The 22,484-nt window shown below is 42.8% G+C and overlaps 2 protein-coding genes across 2 annotated transcripts; one reads left to right on the plus strand and one right to left on the minus strand.

Moving 5' to 3' along the window:
• Window positions 1-1,958: 1,958 nt before the first annotated feature.
• opn3 (opsin 3) lies at window positions 1,959-4,026 on the plus strand (the record flags this gene model as incomplete). The annotated part of the gene is made up of 2 exons (XM_010774801.1): window positions 1,959-2,210; window positions 3,042-4,026. Coding segments are annotated over 2 exons (525 nt in total), but the record flags the coding sequence as incomplete, so codon positions are not given.
• A 1,892-nt stretch (window positions 4,027-5,918) lies between these two features.
• kmo (kynurenine 3-monooxygenase) lies at window positions 5,919-22,467 on the minus strand. The gene is made up of 9 exons (XM_010774802.1): window positions 22,434-22,467; window positions 22,182-22,336; window positions 21,026-21,147; window positions 9,528-9,675; window positions 9,389-9,446; window positions 9,207-9,289; window positions 8,203-8,304; window positions 8,066-8,125; window positions 5,919-6,263 (listed from the first exon to the last, which is right to left on the minus strand). Exons 1-9 carry the CDS (start codon window positions 22,465-22,467, stop codon window positions 6,117-6,119), a joined length of 909 nt encoding a protein of 302 aa, XP_010773104.1. The 3' UTR covers window positions 5,919-6,116.
• Between the last annotated feature and the right edge of the window lie 17 nt (window positions 22,468-22,484).

The raw sequence follows: 22,484 nt of genomic DNA on the forward strand, positions 1-22,484 counted from the left end.
AATCAGCATATACTTTTGCCAGGGGATGCCACCCCTGAAATTCTCCTGCCACCCCATGCATTTCTAGATCCGCCCCTGACTTTCAGCCATCTCTGTAGATATACAGTCTTTACAGACTCCTCTGGGCTTTCATTTTGTTGAAAATAAACTCTGTAACCTCACTCCACAAGCGCTGCCTCTCACTCTTCTTCCATAATGGGCAATGTGACAATGTGCCTTCAGGGTTTTTCCTGAAGAGAAAAAATCAGTGAAAGCTGATTGTTCATTGTGCCTTAGAAGTGAAGACTTTAAGTATCATTAATGTCCTCAGTCACAGCAGACAGTGTGGTCTTATCTGACATGTAAACAGGCTGTGAAGAGGTTAGAAGTGCTCATGTTAAAACACTGAAAAAAGTGTCTCAGTTAGAATTTGTGGCGCTACAAGATTTTCCATTCGGTTTGTTCCGATTGAAAGTGAGCAGGATATTTTGTGTAAATAAGCGAAAATATGCAATTCTAATCAAATCACCTAAATCTGTATCTGTATCACAGATTTATTCCAATTCCAAAAATCTCCCTGAACAACTTAGAGTCCTGGGAGGTCTCTCACATGTCATAGAGTTGCTCTAAAAATCTTCAAAGAGAAGCACTCTGAACCTTGCAGAATATTTTTGGCTTGATAAAAAAGAAGCAGTCGGCCTGTGTTGAATAAACCAAACAATCTCACTGCAGACGTCAGAAAAGATTCAGAACCCTAGAACAGTGACATGAAAAAACATTATGAAAAGGAAGAACAGAAATAGAAACAGAACTTGTGAACTCGTGAATATTAATAAAAAGCTTTGTAAAAGTGATCAGGGAGTTCCTGAAAAAGAGAGCCAACTATATTAGCAAACTATAAGTAGATATTGCACTTCACTGATTTAATGATTCCTTTCCCATTCGCAATTCGCATAATCCAATAACCAAAGTAGCCTTTGGTCTTAATCACTGTCAATATGCCATGTCCATAATTGTTTAAGTTAAGTTCCATTACGTACTATATTCCAGGAAACACAGAGCTTATTTGATGTTATCAGTGACATGTAGAAACCAAAGTGGTTTATTGCCAATTTCATTTTTTTTTCTCCTCGCCTTTATTTCTGTTCTCTCCCAGGCAAAGCTGCATTGGAAAATATGATTAAAAAGTAAGCATTAGGGCTGTTAATTCAAGAAACATTTGTATTTGATCTGATCTCACCGAAGACAATGTGCTAATCAAAAAGAAGGCACTTTGTCATAACAAGCACATGTTTTGTATTGTACTTGCTCCTGTTTAGCACCATGATTTCTTGAGGCGAGTCCATCTACCTCAGTTGTTATTTTGGTTCCAAAACACAGTGCAAAATTCTCAATTATTTACAAAATTAGTTGTCAGTAAGAAATAAGAATAACTGTAATATTCATACAGAGTCAGTTAAAGGTTGTTTGAATCAGTCTTATCTCGGGATCAGGAGGGATCAGAAGATGAATCGGAGCTCAGAAGAAAGAAGATTAAAAACAGAAGGTTTTACCTTTTCTGGACACTCAAACCTAATTCATTCTAAAGCATATGTGCAGCCTGTGAGATAAGCAGCATTTTGCTACAAAGGATTACTAGCAAAGAAAGGTTGAGTTCTTGAGAATGATATTAAAACCACTTTGAGAAACTGTTCTTTAATCATATGTGTCAAAACCTTAATCATCTGCACTGAGTAGTTATGTACTATATAGCAACAGATGTCCCATATCTGTATTAGGTTAGTTTAAAGCAATAATATTAAGTTTAAATGAAAAATATTAGGTTCAACTTAATATTGCTTTCAACTAATCCATTACAGTTATCTGACATTTTTTGACAATACATTTAATTAAAGTAAATGTTTCATATAATTGAATAATCATACCTGGGGACAAAATCCACCTTATGATAGCATCTTTCTCTCTCATGTTCCTTGTAGCTGCGCTCCATCCAGGACCTTCAGACGGTTCAGATCATCAGGATCTTGCGGTACGAGAAGAAGGTGGCCGCTATGTTTTTGCTGATGATCACCTGCTTCCTGGTGTGTTGGACACCCTACGCTGTAGTGTCGATGTTGGAGGCCTTCGGCAGAAAGAGCATGGTCTCTCCCGTGGTGGCCATCATCCCCTCGTTCTTTGCCAAGTCCAGCGCGGCCTACAACCCCCTCATCTACGTTTTCATGAGCAGAAAGGTTGGTAGTCCTAAAGTTCTGTAAATAATAGATTTGAAGACTGCAATCAATAACTTTTGATCTGTTCTAGATGCACTTAAAAACCTGCAACTATGGGACTCTGCTCCCCTTCTTGCTCTGTGAGGATGAGGTCAATAAAAAGACTTAACAATCTCTGCAGAGCCAACGTGTTGCATCTTGAATATATTCTGTTTTTTGCTACAGAGTTCTGATTGGGAACTTTCCTGTGTGTTCCGCCAATTATTTCCCCTCCAGTGACCACAGCTGAAGTGAGAATTCGATAGGGCAAATCAATGTCATCTCCAATAGGGGCAGCGATTTGTTTTGCTCTGGTGCTGCTCCAGTTTGCGGTTTCAGTAGAAAAGAGATTTATTATCATTGTAAAATAAACGGGTATTTTATGAGCATTTGTCGGAAGATCTTTGCCCAAAATAGTGCAGACATTAATTTGCCACTGTTACTTAATGAGAAATCTGCCAAATAGTGGAAAGAGATATATTTCTAATGAGAATAAAATCTGCATCATAGTCCAGGTGTCAGGGTTTTTCCTGTTTTACATTAATAAATTGTATTAAGTATAATTATTCCATAATTTATACATTTCAATCACCTACATTGGTGATAAAAAGAAGCTGTATAATGGTAAACCATGTATTCCTTCAGTATTCATTATTGTTTGTGTAGGTCTGAAACTGTGTCTTACATTTGTCTCAGTTTACTGGCATTTTTAAACGCTGGTCCTGTGTGTTTGACAGACAAATGAGTGAGGAAAGGGTGACATTTCATCCCTTTTCTTAAGTAATATCCTTTAATCTTGCTTCCCCCTCACAGTTCCGGCGCTGTTTGCTCCAGCTGCTGTGCTCGCGGCTGTCTTGGTTGCAGCACAGCCTCAAAGAGCGCCCCATGACTCCGGTCCAACGGCCCATACGACCGATCGTCATGTCCGGAAACTACGGCAGCAGGAACCGACCTAAGAAGAGGGTGACTTTCAGCTCCTCCTCCATTGTTTTTATCATCACCAGCAATGACTTCCACCAACTTGATGTGACCTCCAAGGCTAGAAGCCCTGCGGAGGTTAATGTCATTCAAATCAGGCCACTCTGATCCGCAAGGACAGGACTTCTCACCCCACCATCACTATGCCTTAGGACCTAAATCAAACCAAAATAACCCTCTCTAACCTCCCGGGATATTACTATGTATATACACAGTTATGAATTTGTTAAGACTACATGTTAGCCCGAGACCTCAGCTGAACCTCTTTGCACTGTGTTGTTTAAGCAGGTAGTTTAACAAAACATTTTTCAAAAAGGCCTCATTTCACAACTGCAGAACTGTTTGGAGTTGTTAGCAGTGTTATGGAACTGAGTACATTGTTTGGTTGGTACCCAACTGTAAGCATGTACAACCACACAAATAGGCCTTAGCTCCTTAGCTAGCAAACTGACATTATTTAGTATGGATTCAATAAAGATCCTATTTATAGCTACCTACTGTAGTTTATGTAACTTTAAATTAATCTCCGGAGTGACGATAGCAGGAACTGTGAAATGACATTTGGTGGATCACCACAGATGAGGACTACAGGAGTGTAATTATATAAGAGGCGATGAGAGTATGCGCCAGTGAGACACTCCTTTCATAACATCCTGGCCTGTCAGCTATGAATAGACTTGATGAATGGATTTCCATAGCTGATAAAACCCTTAATCCTTGGAGACATGTGACTTAGTCAGTGAGGTGTCTTTTTATGCGTTTAGTTTGAAGAATAGTTATTGAATTACACTTGTTTGGTATCTTGCTGAAGCTACGTTGGTAATCTTCCTCAAAACATGTTGCGTTGTGTTTGTTGAAATTGTTTTAACATCCTGACAGCAATTAATAAATCAAATGCTCTGTCTGAAATAAAGAAGGTTTCTAGGACTTTTTTAAAGCTTGCCTATCATTTTCTTCGGCCATTAATGAAATCATTGGATAGTGAACTGCCTTTATGCCTGCTAGCTTAAAAGCTGTGAGTGATAACAGTAGGAATGCTCCTTGTTGACTTTCATATCGCTAAGTGGCTTTTGAAGGAATCCTGAAGAGACTGAGATATGCTGTCAGTGTTGCCGCCTTTTTTCCCTACATTTAGAGCTATTGCTACGAGCTACTTTAATTCGGAAAGGCTTAGCAGAACAGGGCTGGGTTTTTTTGGTTGGAGCTTACTTTCAAAATCTACCATCTTCTTGCGAGTTCCATGAGTGATGAGTTTCAGCGTCAAGATTATTTTCTCAGTCAGTGGAAATGTAGCCATACTGTACATGGTTGATTCCTGTTGCAGACCAAAATTGGCAATTTACAGGCATGACAGATCTTAATAGGTAGCATATTATTTCATGTTTTAGAATTTTAGCTTGGAAGGTTTTTCGGATATTAGAGATATGGAGGGAAGATCCAGGGTCTACATCCAAAAATTGTCCATGTTTGATGTCCAAATGTTCATTAAGTTAATACTAACTCTCGCTCTACGTACTGACAATCCACTTTGTGCTCGAGGTTTAAACTTTCTTAGCCGGTGTTGAGTTTTCCTGTCAATCAGTCTCTGTTTGCCTATAAGACAAAGATCGGTGTCATTTGTGACATATTCTACACACTATCTTGTGCAGGATACGTATGCATATCAGATTTTTAGAGGCATGTAGAAATGTCCTATTCAGAAGAGGAATGTGAAAATCCTCTCTAGTCAGTTCAGTCAGACATTTTAGGTGACACTCAGATAAGAAAAGACATCTTTGAGTGATCTTTTACTACATTTAAAGACAAAGACCACTCAAAGATGTTTCCAATACATCAAACTATTTCTATAAAAGTTACGTTTTATAACAACAATATCAGTTGAAACAATATGAAAATGTATTAGGGTAACCCACGTGTACTTACAGAGCTTAGCAGCTTGTTTTAAGTCTGTTGCTTGTTTTTTTATGTGACATTTTTAATGTACTTTTGCTGTTTTGTTCTAGGTCTGTTGGCTGTGCTTTTATGTGAAACTCTTGGCTAAAACATGTTTTTCTCTCAATGGGAATATATTGGCAAATTTAAAGAAAAATCTCACCTTTACAGAACATTCATATATTACGTTTCAGCTTTATATGTTGCTGTTCCACCCACAAATGTGCTGTTCTGGTTTGCTGTTAGAGGCTCTGGCAGCAATTATCAGAGAAGAATCTCGATAAAAGCATCTGTACTTTACCTACTAAGCCCCACACAGCACTGTTAGTAACTGGTTGCTGAAAATAAAACAAGAGCTTTTAGCACCTGAAGAGACAGATATTTGTCTAGGGGGTTGGTAAAGACCAAACCCGGAGAAAAACAAATTGAGAATTTGATGAATATTCCTCAGGTAGACACAAACACGTCTCCAAATGAATGACCATGTTGCTTTCCAAAACTTGCTAACAAGTTCCAGAACTGAATATGGGTTCATAACTGGTTTCCACGGCCCTCAAGTGGCCTAAATGATAGATTTGAAAGAAGTCCCTCATTCTGCATAAATTCAATGATGTATGAAAGATCTAACAGTAACAATGAGGCATTTATTAGAAATGTATGGAATATCTCACACAGCATGTAGCCTATGAGTTTACAACTATTTTGTTCTCAAATTGAAAATTGTGAAAATGATGATGCATGGAAATAATAGACAACATTATTCAGTAACATAATCAGTTAAACAGAATACATTTGATATAATTATCAATCTTTATAACTTGTATTAGTTACAGTAGGTTAGGACAGTCACTATTCACCAACATGTATAGGCTGGCAGAGCCTTCATTGTGGTTATAAGATGATTCCAACTCTTTTCACAATATGGATTCTCTCATTTCTCATGTTTGATGCACTTGTCTGTCAGATCGGAGCCGGGTCTCAGGAGGTCCAGAGGGACATGAGCCTGGCCCACATCTTCTCAGTGGGGATGATGAGCTTGTTGATATCAGGAGGATTTTTAATGAGAAGGTAGGAGCCTCCCAAAACAGCTCCTGTCGCACCGAACAGCAGGCCGCGGTTTATCACCTGTGAAAAATACATCAGTACATTTTTCTTAATTAAATAGGGATCAGCTTTATGCACACACACTTTTAAATTCCTAACACCTTCCCTTTTTAAATGAATTCCTTTTTGAGGAACATTCGTAGATTGAAAGCATCAAGCACATCATAAAAAAACAAACTGTCATACTTTACTCTACTCTACTCTAGGCCTTTAGTTGGTCCTATTTCGTTGTTTTTAACTAATTTAGGGATGAACTGAAGATGAACTGCTGCTTTAACCTATGCCATCTGTTACTCCTAAAACATTAGCTGAACATGTACAAAAATAAAGTTTCCTATAATATATGGATATTGTCTTAGCAGTATTGATATTACATGTTACTTGTTGATATATTTATATCAAAATGTATTGGACAAAATCTAACTTCGACTGAAAAGTTAAAGTTTTATGTAAAAAAGTGATTAGGCTTAAAAATAAACCTAGTTTTGTGTACAAATTGGTATAATGCATTTTTCTTTGTGCTGCCTTCAGGCCATTCTCTTTCAAATATTTCAGGTTTAGGGAGTAATGGATTACATGTAACGGGATTACGTAATCAGGATTAAAGAAAAAAGTTAACTGTATTCCCTTAGTTACATACACATAGTTCAAAAAAAAAAGTCAGATCACTGTCAATTTTTCAAAATTGGGGATAACTCAGGATAATAATGTTACTAAAAACCTAGAAAGAGCATATAGTGTTTGTTGTAAAGGATCAGATGTTTTCTCTTCTCTGTCAGCTGTACTGTTCTGTAGGCTAACACTTTAAGAGTGAATCTATACGCCTATGCCTGAATCTGCTTTATGGTTTTCACTTTATTTGCTTAATTTGTTCTGTTTTTAATTCAGCAAGTGAACCTGTATGTTCATAACATTGTGTGTGTGTGAGCTTAACTGTGTGTATTAAACTAAAACGGAGCATTTTGTGTCTGCTCAGATTTTATTTCAACAAAATAGAGAGGTTATCTAGCTTTTGCCCCAAAATCCCACCGGGTCGAAACAATTGACAAAAGAGGTTGTTAAATCCCGGCTGTCCTTCTGACAGGGGACCATTACTGCAGAAGACATCAGGTCATCAGACAGTTTAACACAGTACCAAGGACTACATGTCTCATGACATCCAACAGCAGAAATCAGAAGAAGAAAAAAATGGTGCTGCAAAGCTGTATTTGGGAATAAAGTATATAAGTACAAACAATAAAGTAAATGAAGGGGACCTATTATGCTTTGGGGGGTTTTCCCTTTCCTGTAGTGTGTTCTCTAGGTTTGTGTGCATGTTAATGGTCTGCAAAGGCTAAAATCCCTGTGTTCCCTTCAGAGCAGTGGTGTCAAACTCAAGGCCCGGGGGTTGAGTGCAACCATAATGCCTATGTGGCCCGTGATGAAATTGAGTTGGACACCCCTGCTTCAGAGGGAGTTTCTCTCCCACACACTCCCCCCGGCCTGAAACATTGGACTCTAACACTCGCGCTTCTATTGGCTATTACTCCAAAACGTTGTTTTTGATATGCTAGGGGGAGGGACCACTCTAAGCGGTTGACCAATCACAACAATTAAGAGGCAAATATCATATTTATTTTAAACTTAGTTACTTTTTACATATAAAACACACAATATGCTGATTTAAAATTCAGGACTTTTTCTTGAAATTTAGTATTCACAGACCATAGTAATTCTACTTTTACTCAAAACAATTATTTATGCTTCTACCACCACTGGAAATATATCATAAAATAAAATTGTACGCAGTAAAGATTAAATAAAGAGAAGACCGATTTTCTTACTTTGTCCTGCCATTTCCAGCGGTCCACAGCCTTATGGTACCTTTCCCTGGTGAAAGTGACCTGGAGGCAGTGAAGTACAGAAATGAAAACGTCTTCTTGTATCAGACATTGATTATTCAGTTCACTAGGACACTTACCATTGTGTAAAGTGGAACTATTGTATTTGGCAGGAAGAAGTGGAGGAAGTTGTCGAGATGTTTTCTGAAAAGGAACCACTTTGAGTTGACATGGGCTCTCATCTACAACAAAAACAAAAAGGACAAGTGTTTAGTGAAGTGAACCACCTTTCATTCATAACGCAATTTCCTAAAACTCAAGAGTCTAATTTACTCTGCAATATTTGGGGATCAAGCTAACACAAAGTGCCAATTTATGGCTTTTGGAGAACCTGAATTGTATTGGACAGAGTGTTAGGGAGCTGGCTTCCTGTCAGATGTAAATCTCTACACCCAGAACTAAGGCTGACTTTCCTCTAATTATGAAGGGTCTTTTATGGGTAGTGAACGGGCCTACCAGGACAAGACCAGGGGCCCAAAGTGTCAACGCCCATTGGTCCTTAGCTACATAATGTCGGTCAAAGAGACACGTGCCAACCAAGAAGTGAATCAAAATGACCACAAAGACACTTAAAACGACTAAAAGAGGCAAAAAGGACCACGTTGAGACCGAATCAACTACAATGAGATGCAAAACAGTCAAACTAAATAGCTAACTAAATGCTACAAACAAACGACATGGTGGTAGTATGGCTTGATGACAACACTGCAAAGCTAAAGGTGGCTAAAATTCTGCCTGATTACATTTATCAGTCTCATATCTCATTGGGGTAAGGTATCTTGCTCAATAACATCGTCATGGGGATCCAACCACTGACCTTCCAATTAAACAGCTAGTTAAGTTTTGTTTCTATGGTTATGTCCCCTGATAGCTTGCACCGCTTCATACAGCTGTTATCTGATTGGTTGTCAGAGAGGTAAAAAGGTCAGTCCTAAGAAGGTAAAACTTTAAATAATTTGAACTAATTATCCCATACTCAGCTTTACAGATCTTCAAAGCTTCCATCAGCTCTTTTTTTTTGGTCGACCGGCCCACATCAATGCTGATTTAGTTAAATTGGACATATCAAATACATATGCATTACTTCAATGTAGTTGTACATGGCCAAGTCTGCGATGGCGTGATCGTCTGGAACTCGCACTCTGGTATACTCAGGCAGGACAGCACCTGGGTGGACACACAAAGGAAAAAGGCCACACTTTGTTATGAAATCCTCCGTCTCATTTAATCCATGCTCATTTCGAAAATACTTTCGAAAGTACTTACTGAAATCCTCATTGAGCTGCTCCATTATTTCGTCGAACACAATGCAGTCCTCAAAGCCCTATTAATTACAAATGTACTGATGAGTCTCTATTTAGTTATTTTTCTGCCTTTTTGTTCTCCTCGATTGAGTGTTACTCACAGCGTTCATCCCCTGCCCGTAGAAAGGCACCACTGCGTGTGCGGCATCGCCCATGAGGACACATTTATCCCCAATGTGGTACGGGGAGCACTTAATAGACACCATGGCCAGCCCAGGCAGTCGGAAATAATCCCTCTTGAGAGCATCACTGCAACACACAAATAGTAATAAAACAGTTAGCAACTTGTCATATTTTTTTAACTTTTCTTTTTTGCCTTGCTAAAAAAAGATCAGAATAACCCAAAATAGTGAAACAGCAAAACAGAAGAACAAAAACATTCCCTCGTTATTGAATGCACTCAAAATAAAGTAACCTCAGTGTGGAAGTGACTGATTTTTGTTGGAGTAAACATTCCTCAAAGAGGCCCTGTTATGCTTTGTGGATTTTCCCTCTCCTGTAGTGTGTTCTATAGGTGTGTGTGCATGCAAGTGCTCTGCAAAGGGTAACATTCCTGTGTTCCCTCCAGAGGGAGCTTCTCTCCATATTGACATCACTAAGTAACACTTCCGCTTCTATTGCACAACAGAGTCAGACAGCTAACCAATCAGAGCAGACTGTGCTCTGGTTTCAGACACAGGGTGAAAAGAGGTGCTGTAGCACAGGCAGTATGAGAAAAATAAAAAGCTTTTTGAACATTAAAGGTCTCCTATTATGCTATTTTTAGGCATATATTATGAGTCTCAGATATATACAAATATATAAAAACATGTCTATGATGTGTTTTGCTCAAAATACCAAACAGATCATGCATTTTAGACATCCCTCATATCCCTCTATTCCAGTCCTGTTAGAGAAACGCTGATTTTGGGTCCTTAGCTAGAAGAAAAAAAAGGAGGAGGCAGAGCTAAGAATTCTGCTCAGAATTCTACCGGCAGATACAGTTAAATGTTGCCGTGATTAAACGTCATCATGTTCCAAACCACATCAAGGACTATTTCTAAAACAGTTTGGAGCTCAAATGCTTTTTCTCTTGCGGGTTTACCTTTTTTTATTTCCTGCTTTTTTACACATACCCTCTCCAGTAGGCCTACAGGTTAGCTCTGAGCAGTGGCGGTGCCAGAGTATTTTTGTTGGGTATTCTATGGAAGGGCTAACCCATACAGTGGTGGGGCTCAAGTCAGTATTTGCAATGTAATTAAATACAAACTCCCCTTGACAGTTTCGATTATTTCCCTGTCTCAATCCAAATTGAACTGTATGAAAGAAAAAGGCACATTTGTCTTGTAGTAAATAAAAANAGCGACCTGGAGCCAATCCTGCAATTTCCCCGCAGGTGAAAGAGTTGGCATGCTGAAAACTCAACCCCTGCAGGGGGGTCTGGGGGAATTCTCCCACAGGAGATTTTTTGAAATACTAACATAAAATACACATTCTGGTACACTCTTGAGAAGAAAAATAAATAAATCTATTACTACATGACATATTTAAAAAAATGAATGCCATTTTAGTTTTGTGTTACTTTGTTCTGAAAGCTGAACCTGCTGCTCCTCACAGAGAGAAGAGGGAAGAGGCTGTGTGAATTACTTTACATTGTGGATTAGGGTGGATAGCCCCCATTGTTCCGTGTGTCAAAATGAAAGACAGCCCACACACCTATCAATCATCAAACCGTGGTGTCTTAATTCATTACGTGTTGATTTCTATCAACACGTATTTTGTTGTATCGATGTATATAGAGATGTACTACAGCAAAAGTATTCTCCGTCGGGACTTCCTGCAACAACACCACGCCATTATCTTGACTCTGATTGGCCAGAAGACATTATCAAAGATGTTCTATTGAGAAGACGATCACTACGTGACAAAAGTTTTCAAAACCGTTTCTAGTCTTCGCTATTTCCAGACAAGTGGCTACTTTAATCAATCTTACTAACTGCTGTCTGTGCAATTTACTTTACTTGGCGGACTTTATTTTTGTTTACTTTAACATCATTTTTCATGGTGGGGCTAAGGTGGGCAAATTGGTCTCAGGCAAGGGGCCAGACTAAGATTGGTTCACAAGACCTCATGAAAGACGACACACGAAGTGAGGATACCCGGCCCGGAGGAAGCCCGGGGTCCCCTTCTGGAGCCAGGCCGTGAACGAGGACTCGTCGGCGAGCGTCTGGTGGCCGGGCTTGCCACGGAGCCCGGCCGGGCACAGCCCGAAAAGGCAACGTGGGCAAGACCTCCGCTTCTCCGTCCCGCGGGCCCACCACCTACGGGAAACAGCGATGGGGTCGGGTGCGCTGCCAGAAGGGTGGCAGTGAAGGCAGAGGGTCTCGACGGACCAGACCCGGGCGGCAGAAGCTGGCTTTGGGGACGTGGAACGTCACCTCTCTGGGGGGGAAGGAGTCGGAGCTTGTGCGGGAGGTGGAGCGTTACCAGTTGGATCTGGTTGGGCTCACCTCTATGCACAGCATCGGCTCTGGAACCTTACTTCTGGATAGGGGTTGGACTCTCTTCTTCTCCAGAGTTGCTCAAGGTGTGAGGCGCCGGGCGGAGGTTGGGGACATTGAACCAGAGTGGTCGGTGTTCAAAGCCTCTATTGCCGAAGCCGCGGTCCCCAACCTCCGCCCGGCGCCTCACACCTTGAGCAACTCTGGAGAAGAANAAATTACGGCAAAACGCAATTACTACCCTGGTAGTAATTGGTCCGGGGGGCTGTGTTACGTGTATCAGACCTCGAGTGACCCCAGGACGTATACGAAATTAGTCCGCAAAATTGTGAAAGGGGTGCTTTTACTAAAAATTAGTAAAAAAGCCCCGATATATTTAGTTTAAGGCCCATTACGCCTCGTGTTAACATGGAAAATGATAAAATTACATAAACGTAATATATAGAAACCGATATTTTCGCTGTATATACCTACTGAAACAGTCAAATACCTCGAATAGGGTGTTTAGGGCCTCCTAGGCCCGGTTAAACCCTCGAGTATCCGACGGACGGTATCCGGGGGGGTGGGCACCTTTCTTTTTTTTACTTTCTTTTGCAGGTTAATATACAATTTTATTAGTTTTTTCCTGCAAAACTTTTCAATGTTGCCTCTTCCCCGAGTCCTCTTCCCCGAGCTTTTCGAGTTGGGAAGCCGGAAGCCCTGCTTCGGGCTTGTGAAGGGGGGGGGGGGCAACGTTACATGTTGCCTCTCCCCTTAGGTCTGAAGGGGAGAGGCAGGATTTTTTGGCAAGTGCAAAATGTTCGATGACAGACGTGCTTTAGCCTTTGGCCAAAAACTCTCCTGAGTCCTTTTTTTTGCCGACACATTGAAGTACCTCCTTAAGTAGGCGACATACACGTGACCGAGCCTATGTAAAACAACGGGCCTCTGGGGGGGTCGTACCAAGAATGTTGAAATTCAAAAACTTGACCCGAGGCCTCCTTCCGTTCCCCTCAACGGTTCCCTTGAGATAGGCGGAGTACCTCCGTGATAAAAGCCTATGTAAAATTGTGAAAATCGGGAAAAAACTACCAACAGGTTTTTTTATTGAGACTGAAAAAGTCTCACACCTCCTTACGTTCCCCTCAACTGTCCCTGAGATAGGCGGAGAATACCCGTGATTAAAAGCCTATGTAAAATTGTGAAAATCGGGAAAAAACTACCAACAGGTTTTTTATTGAGACTGAAAAAGTCTCACACCTCCTACGTTCCCCCTCAACTGTCCCCTGAGATAGGCGGAAATACCCCCGTGATAGAAGCCTATGTAAAGTTGTGAAAATTGGGGAAAACTACCAACAGGTTTTTTATTGAGACTGAAAAAGTCTCACACCTCTTACGTTCCCCTCAACTGTCCCCTGAGATAGGCGGAATACCCCGTGATAGAAGCCTATGTAAAGTTGTGAAAATTGGGAAAACTACCACAGCGGTTTTTTATTGAGACTGAAAAGTCTCACACCTCCTTACGTTCCCCTCAACTGTCCCTCTGAGATAGGCGGAATACCCCGTCGATAGAAGCCTATGTAAGTTGTGAAAATTCGGCAACATGCCAAGAGGTTTTTCATTTCAAATGAACACTCTCACCTTCCTTACGTTCCGCTCAAAACTCCTTTGAGATCGGCGTAATTACCCTTCGGAGAAGCCCGTGTAATAAAAACATGTATAATGGTGGGGTTGACGCTAAGACCGAACTTTATGGTGACACCTCGTTTGTGTGAGACAGTACCAACGTTTTGAACTCAACCCTTTTGACCAGAGACCTCCTTACGTCCGCAACAGTTCCTTAAATCTCTGTGTTAAAAGCCTATGGTAAGTGTGAAAATCGGCAAACATGCCCAAGAGGTTTTTCATTTCACAGACCGAAACAACTCTCACCTTCCTTACGCTCCCCTTACTGTCCCTGAGATGGGCGAATACCCCGTGAGATAAAGCCTATGTAAGTTGTGAAAATTGGCAAAAACATGAAAGGTTTTTCATTTGCACAATTGAACACTCTCACCTCCTTACGTTCCGCTCAAAACTCCTTTGACATCGGCCGTAATTCCTTCGGAGAGCCCGTGTAATAAAACATCGTGTGGGGGTTGACGTAAGCCGAACTTATGGTGAACACCTCGTTTGTGTGAGCATACCAACGTTTTGAAACTCAACCTTTTGACCAGAGACCTCCTTACGTCCGCACAGGTTCCCTTACACTCGTGGTAAAAGGCCTATGTAAAGTTGTGAAATCGGCAAAACATGCAAGAGGTTTTTCATTTCACAATGAAACACTCTCACCCTTACGTCCCCTCAACAGTCCCCTGAGATGGCGGAGTACTCCGTGATAGAGCCTATGTAAAATTGTGAAATCCGGGAAAAATACCAGGAGGTTTTTTTGTTGATCTGAAAAAAGTCTCACACCTCCTTTACGCTCCCCTCAACAGTCCCCTGAGATGGCGAATACTCCGTTGATAGAAGCCTATGTAAAAGTGAAAAGTGGGGTAAAAAATACCTTGGTTTTTTCTTGTTCAAAAAAGGGAAGGAGAAGACTAAAGAGTGACTAGCTTAACCGTTTGCCGCTGGGGCGGTAGCCTCCCGGAAGGCGGCGGGCCGGAGGGCACGGCCACGAGCCGCCAGCAAGGAGGCTTGACGCCCAAGCTTGAGACTACCGGCCCTCCGCTGCTCCCTTTGCAGCCCCCCCAGACGACCTCCGAGGACCGCTCAGGACGCAAGTGGCCCCTGGACCGAGCTTTTTCGAGCTTTGGGACTGAGGTCACGCCACAACGCCGGTACGGCGGAGGCCCATGGTCTGAGGACGGAGGAGGAACACGCACCCGACGCAACCCCCTTGGGACGCACAGGCAATGGGACGCACAGAGAATGGAGGGTCCGGCTGGCTTATACTTCGCAAAGGTTCTGCTTGGCAGACTGAGTCCCCAGGGTGGTGCCCAAGGCATCGCCCCACCTTCAAGTGGAGCGGGTGAAACGGCGCCTTACGTTCTGTTTGTGGACAAAGAGAGTAGGAGGTGACACCGTATCGCGGAATCAGCGACCCGTCAAGTAGTTATACGGAAACGAGGCCCGTGTCCCGGGATGAAGTAGTGTGATGGACAAACTAGGACGCATTGTTGGTTTATACGAACAGACCGTCCTTGGTAACTAGCTTAACCGTTTTGGCTGGGGCGGTACCTCCCGAGGCGGCCTGGCCGGTACACGGCACCGAGACGCCAGCCTAAGTAGGTTTGACGCCCCACGAGGGCCTCAGCCTGTCTTCTATACGCCCGCTTACGGACTCCCGCGCGTATATACGGACTAGAGTTTCTCCCTGTACAGTTCGATCCAGGGCGGGCCCGTACCACAGAAGATGCCGGATCACAGGTCGGTCGTACGCGGCAGTTAGGATCATTAATAACTGCGGCGGGTAGCCTCCCGGAGGAGGGGCCCTCTAGGTACGCACGAAGGCCCCGAACGCCCAGCCTAAGTAGAGGTTCTGTGCGCCCACCGCTCCGAGGCCTCACCGTTTCTAACACTACTGACGGACTTTGATGGCCTTCGTTCCGAGGCACTTTCTTACTATACGTCCTGTACTGCCTATACGCAAAAAAGTCGACCTTATTTGGTTTACACTAAACGTCATGTAATGGATCGAGTATATTTCACGTCATTGGTAATAACTAGGAAAATTGCTCCCTGTTCGCTCACTGACGTACGTTGACCAGGGCGACCTCCTTATATTCCTCCAACTGTCCCCTAGACGGGCACGTCTGTTTTTCCCCACACCTTCCTCGGCAAGACCGTCCGGAGACGGGTGGAAGTGTATGCTTCGCGCACGGACGACTTTCAGTCCACGTGCCCGGGTGACTGTGATGGGTGAGACTTCGGACCCCGAGGGCTCGTTCGTTGCAAGAGGGCGTCGAGGCGGTCCGTCTGACTTTTTGTTGGTGCCGAGGGGCGGAGAGGCTCCCTTGCTCCCTTGGCCGCGCCCCCCAGACGTACCTCCGAGGACGGCCCACGAGGCATTGACGCAAAGTGGCCCGGGACCGAGCTTTTTGGAGCGCTGTTGGCGGACTGAGTCACCGCCACCCGCCAGAGCGGGGACCGGCAGGGTAGGCCGCGAGAGCCCATGGGACTGAGGGGACGGAGGAGGCCCCCGTCCACCGCTCCCCAAGTTACCGGAGCGAGGGCGCGACGCCGCTTCCGCTTTCGCCTTACCTCGCGCGCCTCCATGCAATAGGGGTGAAAAAGCTAGGAGTTTTGCCAGGAAACTCGAGCACCGTCTTGGCTATTTTGTTTTTTGTTAGTTTACTAAGCCTTGGGTAGTCGTGTCGGGGGCGCTAAGCCACGCCTCCACCTGGTAACACTTGGTCCACATTTGGGTTTCAGGAGGGAACCAGCGCACAGGGCACGTCACTTTCTTTAGCCTGGGTACCAACGTTTAGTGGTCAATCGCTTTGCGTATTATGTGCCTCTTTGTCTTTCTGGTAACTTTATCTTAAGTAACCAGGGGGAAAACAGTGGCTGCGTCCACTTCGTTAACAAACTGATGGGCAAATGGACAAAAGTGTGATTAAAGTGTTTGCGGGAACCCAGCGAGCTCCAGACCATGTGCATTGTGTCGGGGGGCCTGGTTAATGATAACACCCATCATTTAAACGCAAAAGCCAGCATTAAAAATCACTTTTAGGGGGAAAACAGTGGCTGCGTCCACTTCGTTAACAAACTGATGGGCAAATGGACAAAAGTGTGATTAAAGTGTTTGCGGGACCCCAGCGAGCTCCAGACCGTGTGCATTGTGTCGGGGGGCCTGGTTAATTATGGTACCCATCATTTAAACGCAAAAGCCAGCATTAAAAATCACTTTTAGGGGGAAAACAGTGGCTGCGTCCACTTCGTTAACAAACTGATGGGCAAATGGACAAAAGTGTGATTAAAGTGTTTGCGGGACCCCAGCGAGCTCCAGACCGTGTGCATTGTGTCGGGGGGCCTGGTTAATGATAACACCCATCATTTAAACGCAAAAGCAAGCATTAAAAATCACTTTTAGGGGGAAAACAGTGGCTGCGTCCACTTCGTTAACAAACTGATAGGCAAATGGACAAGCGGGGGAAAACGGCCGAGTCGCTGCTCCAGGCTGTGTGCATTGTGTTAGGGAACCCTATGAAGGGTGTACATGAGTGTATACATGTTTTAAATAGTAGGATACCTCCAGGGCGCATCACCACATTTTACAAGCCAGGGAAGGTGCATGGACCCCTGGTAATCATTGATTAAGTGTTTTTAAATGTGTGGAACAGTGTTTTNTATGTTTATTTTGATCTTTTTTACCGTAAAGGACGTCTTTTACGCACCGCTTTACGCACCAATTTTGACACTGTAAATACCGACCCTTAAATCGACTTTTACTCTTTTTTCCGACTTATACAATAAATCGACTCTACCATCGACAGAAAATGAATGTTTTTACGTCTTTTTCGAACTTACTAAATTTTTTTTCCAAATTTTTTCCATATTTGTTGTTGTGCATATCGGAACTACAGGACTTTATCGACTTATTACATATCAAAATTACCAAAGACGCGACCTTTTATCCGACTTCCCTCAATTTATAGTCTACTTTCATCATCACTTACTTAAACATAATTCTACTCCTTTTATTTCATTTTTCCGAACCCTTTCGGTCGTTCTTATAAAAACTGACGTTTTGAAAAAGATGATTTTGGTATGCAGTGGTTACTACATATTTTATACACCTTGGACAACTTCAGACAATACTTCAGAGGTAGGTCTGTCTTTTATTATCCGACTCTGTCAGACCAATTTCAGGTCAGACAGTCAACAAACAAGACCTAAGGACTCGTGGATGAAGTATTGTGGGTTAAGTATTGGTGGTACACACAACCAGGTCTCTAGTTTCTGTTGGTATGACGTCGGTGACGCAGGGTATTATTTACGTAACTCAACATCTATAGAACCTGGTAAAACGGTGGGCAAGGTTTTTGATACCTCTCCCTCTCTTCAGACACTCTCTCCCTCTCACACACGCTTCTCTCACACACGTAAAACAGACACACCACACCCCACACACACACACACAGACCACACAGACACACAAACTCTACACACACCCACAGATACAAACTCTCACGCACAAAGCAGTACACAGACAGAACATCTAAACTTTCTCACACACACACAAAACACTCACTCACTCACTCACTCACTCACTTCACTCACACACACGACTCTCTCTCTCAGGCGCAAGTATAAAACTTCTTTTCAATTTTCAAAGGGTAAGTACACGACTTTCCGGACTTATCACATCTATAAACTTACCAAGGACGTCGCACTTTTATCCCGACTTTCCTGCAATTTATTTTCTATATGGTTTTACATCTCATCACTCACTAACCTTACAACATGTTTGTGGACACACACATTTGGTCTCTAGTTTCCCAAAGACGGTGCTAACCTACCCTACTGAGTCTACACACACACCACACACCATATTTTTGGAAAGTGTGCGCAAACAGCAGTAGATACATATTAATTTATTTAAAATAAAAATAAAAATGGCACTTTCTCTGGAGGACGAAAAAGGGCAGGGGAGTAGTAATAATGATCATACAAAAGTGACAGGTCACACCTCCCCAAATAATGCAAATGAGCTAAGTCCCGCCTCCCCTTTGATCGAGGTGTGAGATCTCAAGTAGGTGTGATATCCCAAGTAGGTGTGAGATCCGTCGATAGGAGGGGGGTGATGTGTATTCATAGGTGTGAAAAGCCCCCACTGTTGCGCCTTATGGTGTATAATAGAAACAAATTAAGACAGTTTTGAGATTTTTTCAAATGCCGTTGCCATGGCAACACAATGCTCGCCTTGAAACACGGTTTTCTCATAACTTCAGTGAAAATACTCCAAACAGCCTAGAACTTCACAGGTTTGGTAACGATGCAGCCATCAATGAATCTAAGCGTAGTATGGGGTGTCATCAAATGCCGTTGCCATGGCGACGGACAACTCGCCATAAAACATGATGTCGCTATAATCCAATCGACACGGTCCAATCGTCCCCCAATCTTCATTTGTATATCACCGGTCCATGCCTCAACAGCTCTACGCCAAATCTGAGATCTCACCATATGCCGTTTCCATGGAAACGCATCCCTCGCCATTAAACATGATGTCGCTATAAGTCCAATGGACACATTCCAATCTTCTCCCAATCTTCACTTGTATATCACCGGTCCATGCCTCAACAGCTCTATACCAAATCTGAGATCTCACCATATGCCGTTTCCATGGAAACGCATCCCTCGCCATAAAACATGATGTCGCTATAAGTCCAATGGACACGGTCCAATCGTCCCCCAATCTTCACTTGTATATCACCGGTCCATGCCTCAACAGCTCTACGCCAAATCTGAGACCTCACCATATGCCGTTTCCATGGAAACGCATCCCTCGCCATAAAACATGATGTCGCTATAACTCCTATTCAAATGTTCAAAAAGTGCTCAAACTTCACAAGTGTGCTAACAGTCCAGCCGTGAAGACATCTACGGGACAGTTTTAAGATTTCTTCAATTGCCGTTGCCATGGCAACACAATGCCCGCCATGAAACACGGTTTTCTCACAACTTCAGTTCAAATGCTCCAAACGGCCCAAAACTTCACATGTTTGGTAACAATGCAGCCATCAACGCATCTAAGCGTATTATGGGGTGTCATCAAATGCCATTGCCATGGCGACAGATCATTAGCCATCAAGTTAGTTCAGAAGTTTGCGGTTCAAATATTCTGCTGCTTTTCCAAGCCTTTTCACTTTATTTTCACACATTCAAGCCCCCAGTGTTCATGTATGATTTCAATCTAAATTATTCACTTTTTTTCTTACACATTACATTTCAACAGTTTAGCGTCAGATTTTCAGCATAAAGCATTCCCACTAGCAATTTCTTCAGGAATTGCATTCTCTAGTTATGTATAAAATACATCAAAAAGTGCATTTTGCATGATAGGACACCTTTGAAGCATGGGGACATGTCACAGTAGAGGCCCCAAAATAAACATATGAACCTCCATAAAGAGGACATAATAAAGCTCTACCGGCTAAACAGAATACATGTAAGGGGTAAAGTAATCAGGAAAGAAAAATAGGGAACTGTATTCCCGTACAACTGAGGACAGGATGCAGGATAAAGCATGTAGCACAAAAGGCTCCAGGAGGGGGGAGGCAGTGTTGCTCTAAATGTTCTAGCATCAGCTAAAATGGAGCCAAATGTGGGTTCACCACAGATGCAAGGCCCTGATTCAGCAAAAAGCTGTCAAAATGATAAAAGATGAAGATGGAGATTAAAAAAGTGCTTCATGGATAGGGGTTGGGACATCTGACAAATAAAAGATACCACTATACGAAATTGTCATGTGGCACTCATACTTCGAATATTCCAACTTTTACCTCGATTAACGCTGACCAATCACATCAGAGCCGTGCTAAGCGGCACAAGCTATCAGAACTTAAAAACTCAAAACGTATCTGGCCGTTTTTTTACCACAAGGCTCTACGCATAACCTTGCAGTGAGCAAAGAGCAAATCACGCATCATGTTAATACAGCTTAAGCCTTTCGTTAACAATAAAGCACTTGGCTGTCTCTAGTGACTTCTTTTTGAACCTGTCAAGACTTCCACTGCTGCCTTGAAGTATTCGCAAAGAGGTCCTGACTTTTAGGCTGGATTTGAATTGGGCATCTCACTTTGAAATACTTTCCCTATCTCTGTCACCGACAACATAAGGTAATGGGAAATTGGTTGACACTGCATTGACGTGCACGTTGGCACTATGATTAGGACTCAACATTGAAATGTAAGAATCCTCAGTCGGGGACAAGACATTTGGAGCAGTTCGGAGATTGTACTCTCAAGTTACCTCAAAATCCTGTTTCATTGTAAGTGTCTCAAAATGGCTGAAACAACTTGGCAAAGGCGTTACAGAAAGCTTTTAACCAACACCATGAGGTTCACATCAAATTAAAACCAACCCATGTCACAGCAAGGCTGTGGGAGACAATGGATAGAGAGAGAGGGGGAGGTTAGGAAGTCACCTACACTCCTATCAGTGGTATGGTGTCCGCGAAGTATTCCTGGAAAAACTCCATGACTTCATCTCCTGTGGTGATCTTCTCAAACTCGTCAAAGGGCATGAACAGGGTGCAGGTGAATGTCTTGTCCTGAATAAATGAGAAAAAAACGAGTGGACAGGAATGTTACGCTCAGATTCATTGTGACACATTCAATTACAACAATTCAAATTGAACTCAGAGTACTGTAAAGACTTACTGTTTGGTCTCCCCTAAAGCAGGGGTTCCCAACCTTTTTCACCCAGGGACCCCCCAAATGAATCCTGTTGGAATTTGCGACCCCCCAAAACTTTGAAACTTTAATTATCGCTGTTGCTGATCTGCCCCCCTGCCCGATCTGTACTGCGCATGTGCGAGATGGTCTGCCATACTGGACAACTCCGTACGGCAACCCAACTAGGACACTTGACACAGTGGCGTTTGGCAAAAAACAAAAAGAAAACAAAAAAAAACAAGAGAGATTAGTTATTGTTATTACAACGTGACTTCACTATTATTTAACAACTCTTTTTATTGGGTTCTTTTATTTGGGGTTAAGTACATTGTCAGAATAAGTGAGAAATGGATTTAACTTCTGTTTGGCAGCTATCATACTGAATAAATATTTACTGTGAATGTATGCAAAAATGTATGGCATATAGCTGTCTTACAGAAGTTAAATCCATTTCTCACTTATTCTTACAGTGCTTTTGTTTTGATAGCAACAAGTGCGCTGAAGGCTGTTTCTGATAGATATGTCGTACTGAATGGGAGTATAATCCTGGTCGTGGCATGCAGTGTGAGCTTTGGAGCGAGGCTTGGTCCTTTGACAATCCAAAACTTTTTTAATCCTTTTTCCTGGAAGTATTTCTTTGGCAGCGAGTCAGCTTGGATGTCGGTGAGCTCATCTTCGCAATCCAGGTATTCCACATCCTCAACTTTTGCAATAAAGGGATCTAAAACCCACAATTCCTTGGAGACATACTCGTCTTTGTCAGCGAACCGTGATTGCATTTCCGTTTGCAGTGCGTTCATATGGCGGATGAACTCGCGACGTACAGACACAGGCACCGTTTCAGGATTGTTTTGGGATTGTTTCAGCAGTAGTGGAAACTGTTGCAGCTCCCCCTCTCCATTTTCCCGACCCTGTACTCCAGTTTGCGCACAAATGCATCGAGCGCCTCTTTACATTGGAGAATGTTGGACTCCACGCCTTGCAGACGCTTGTTTGTTTCATTGTAGAGACTGAAGATGTCGGCCAGGTATGCTGTTTTAATCCAGAATGACTCAGTCACTTGCTCTGACAGTGCGCGGTTACGAGTGTGTAGAAACTCTTCAATTTTTTCCTTCACTTTTCCAAAGCGTGCCAGCACTCGGCCGCATGAGAGCCAGCGCACCTCGTGTGCAGGAGGAGGGTTTGGTGCGCTTCATCCTCGCACAAGTCTGCG

This window comes from Notothenia coriiceps, unplaced genomic scaffold, assembly GCF_000735185.1.
Source record: "Notothenia coriiceps isolate Sejong01 unplaced genomic scaffold, NC01 NC01_scaffold00014650, whole genome shotgun sequence".
NCBI lineage: Eukaryota > Metazoa > Chordata > Actinopteri > Perciformes > Nototheniidae > Notothenia > Notothenia coriiceps.

What these genes read in the sequence shown, in the direction of transcription:
- kmo (XM_010774802.1), bottom strand. Translation starts at nt 22,467, where the DNA reads ATGAAGCGCACCAAACCCTCCTCCTGCACACGAG. An exon ending in TGCGCAAACTGGAGTACAGG is followed by an intron (nt 21,148 to 22,181) that starts GTCGGGAAAATG and finishes TCATTTATTCAG; the next exon opens with GACAAGACATTCACCTGCAC. An exon ending in ACCATACCACTGATAGGAGT is followed by an intron (nt 9,676 to 21,025) that starts GTAGGTGACTTC and finishes TGTGTGTTGCAG; the next exon opens with TGATGCTCTCAAGAGGGATT.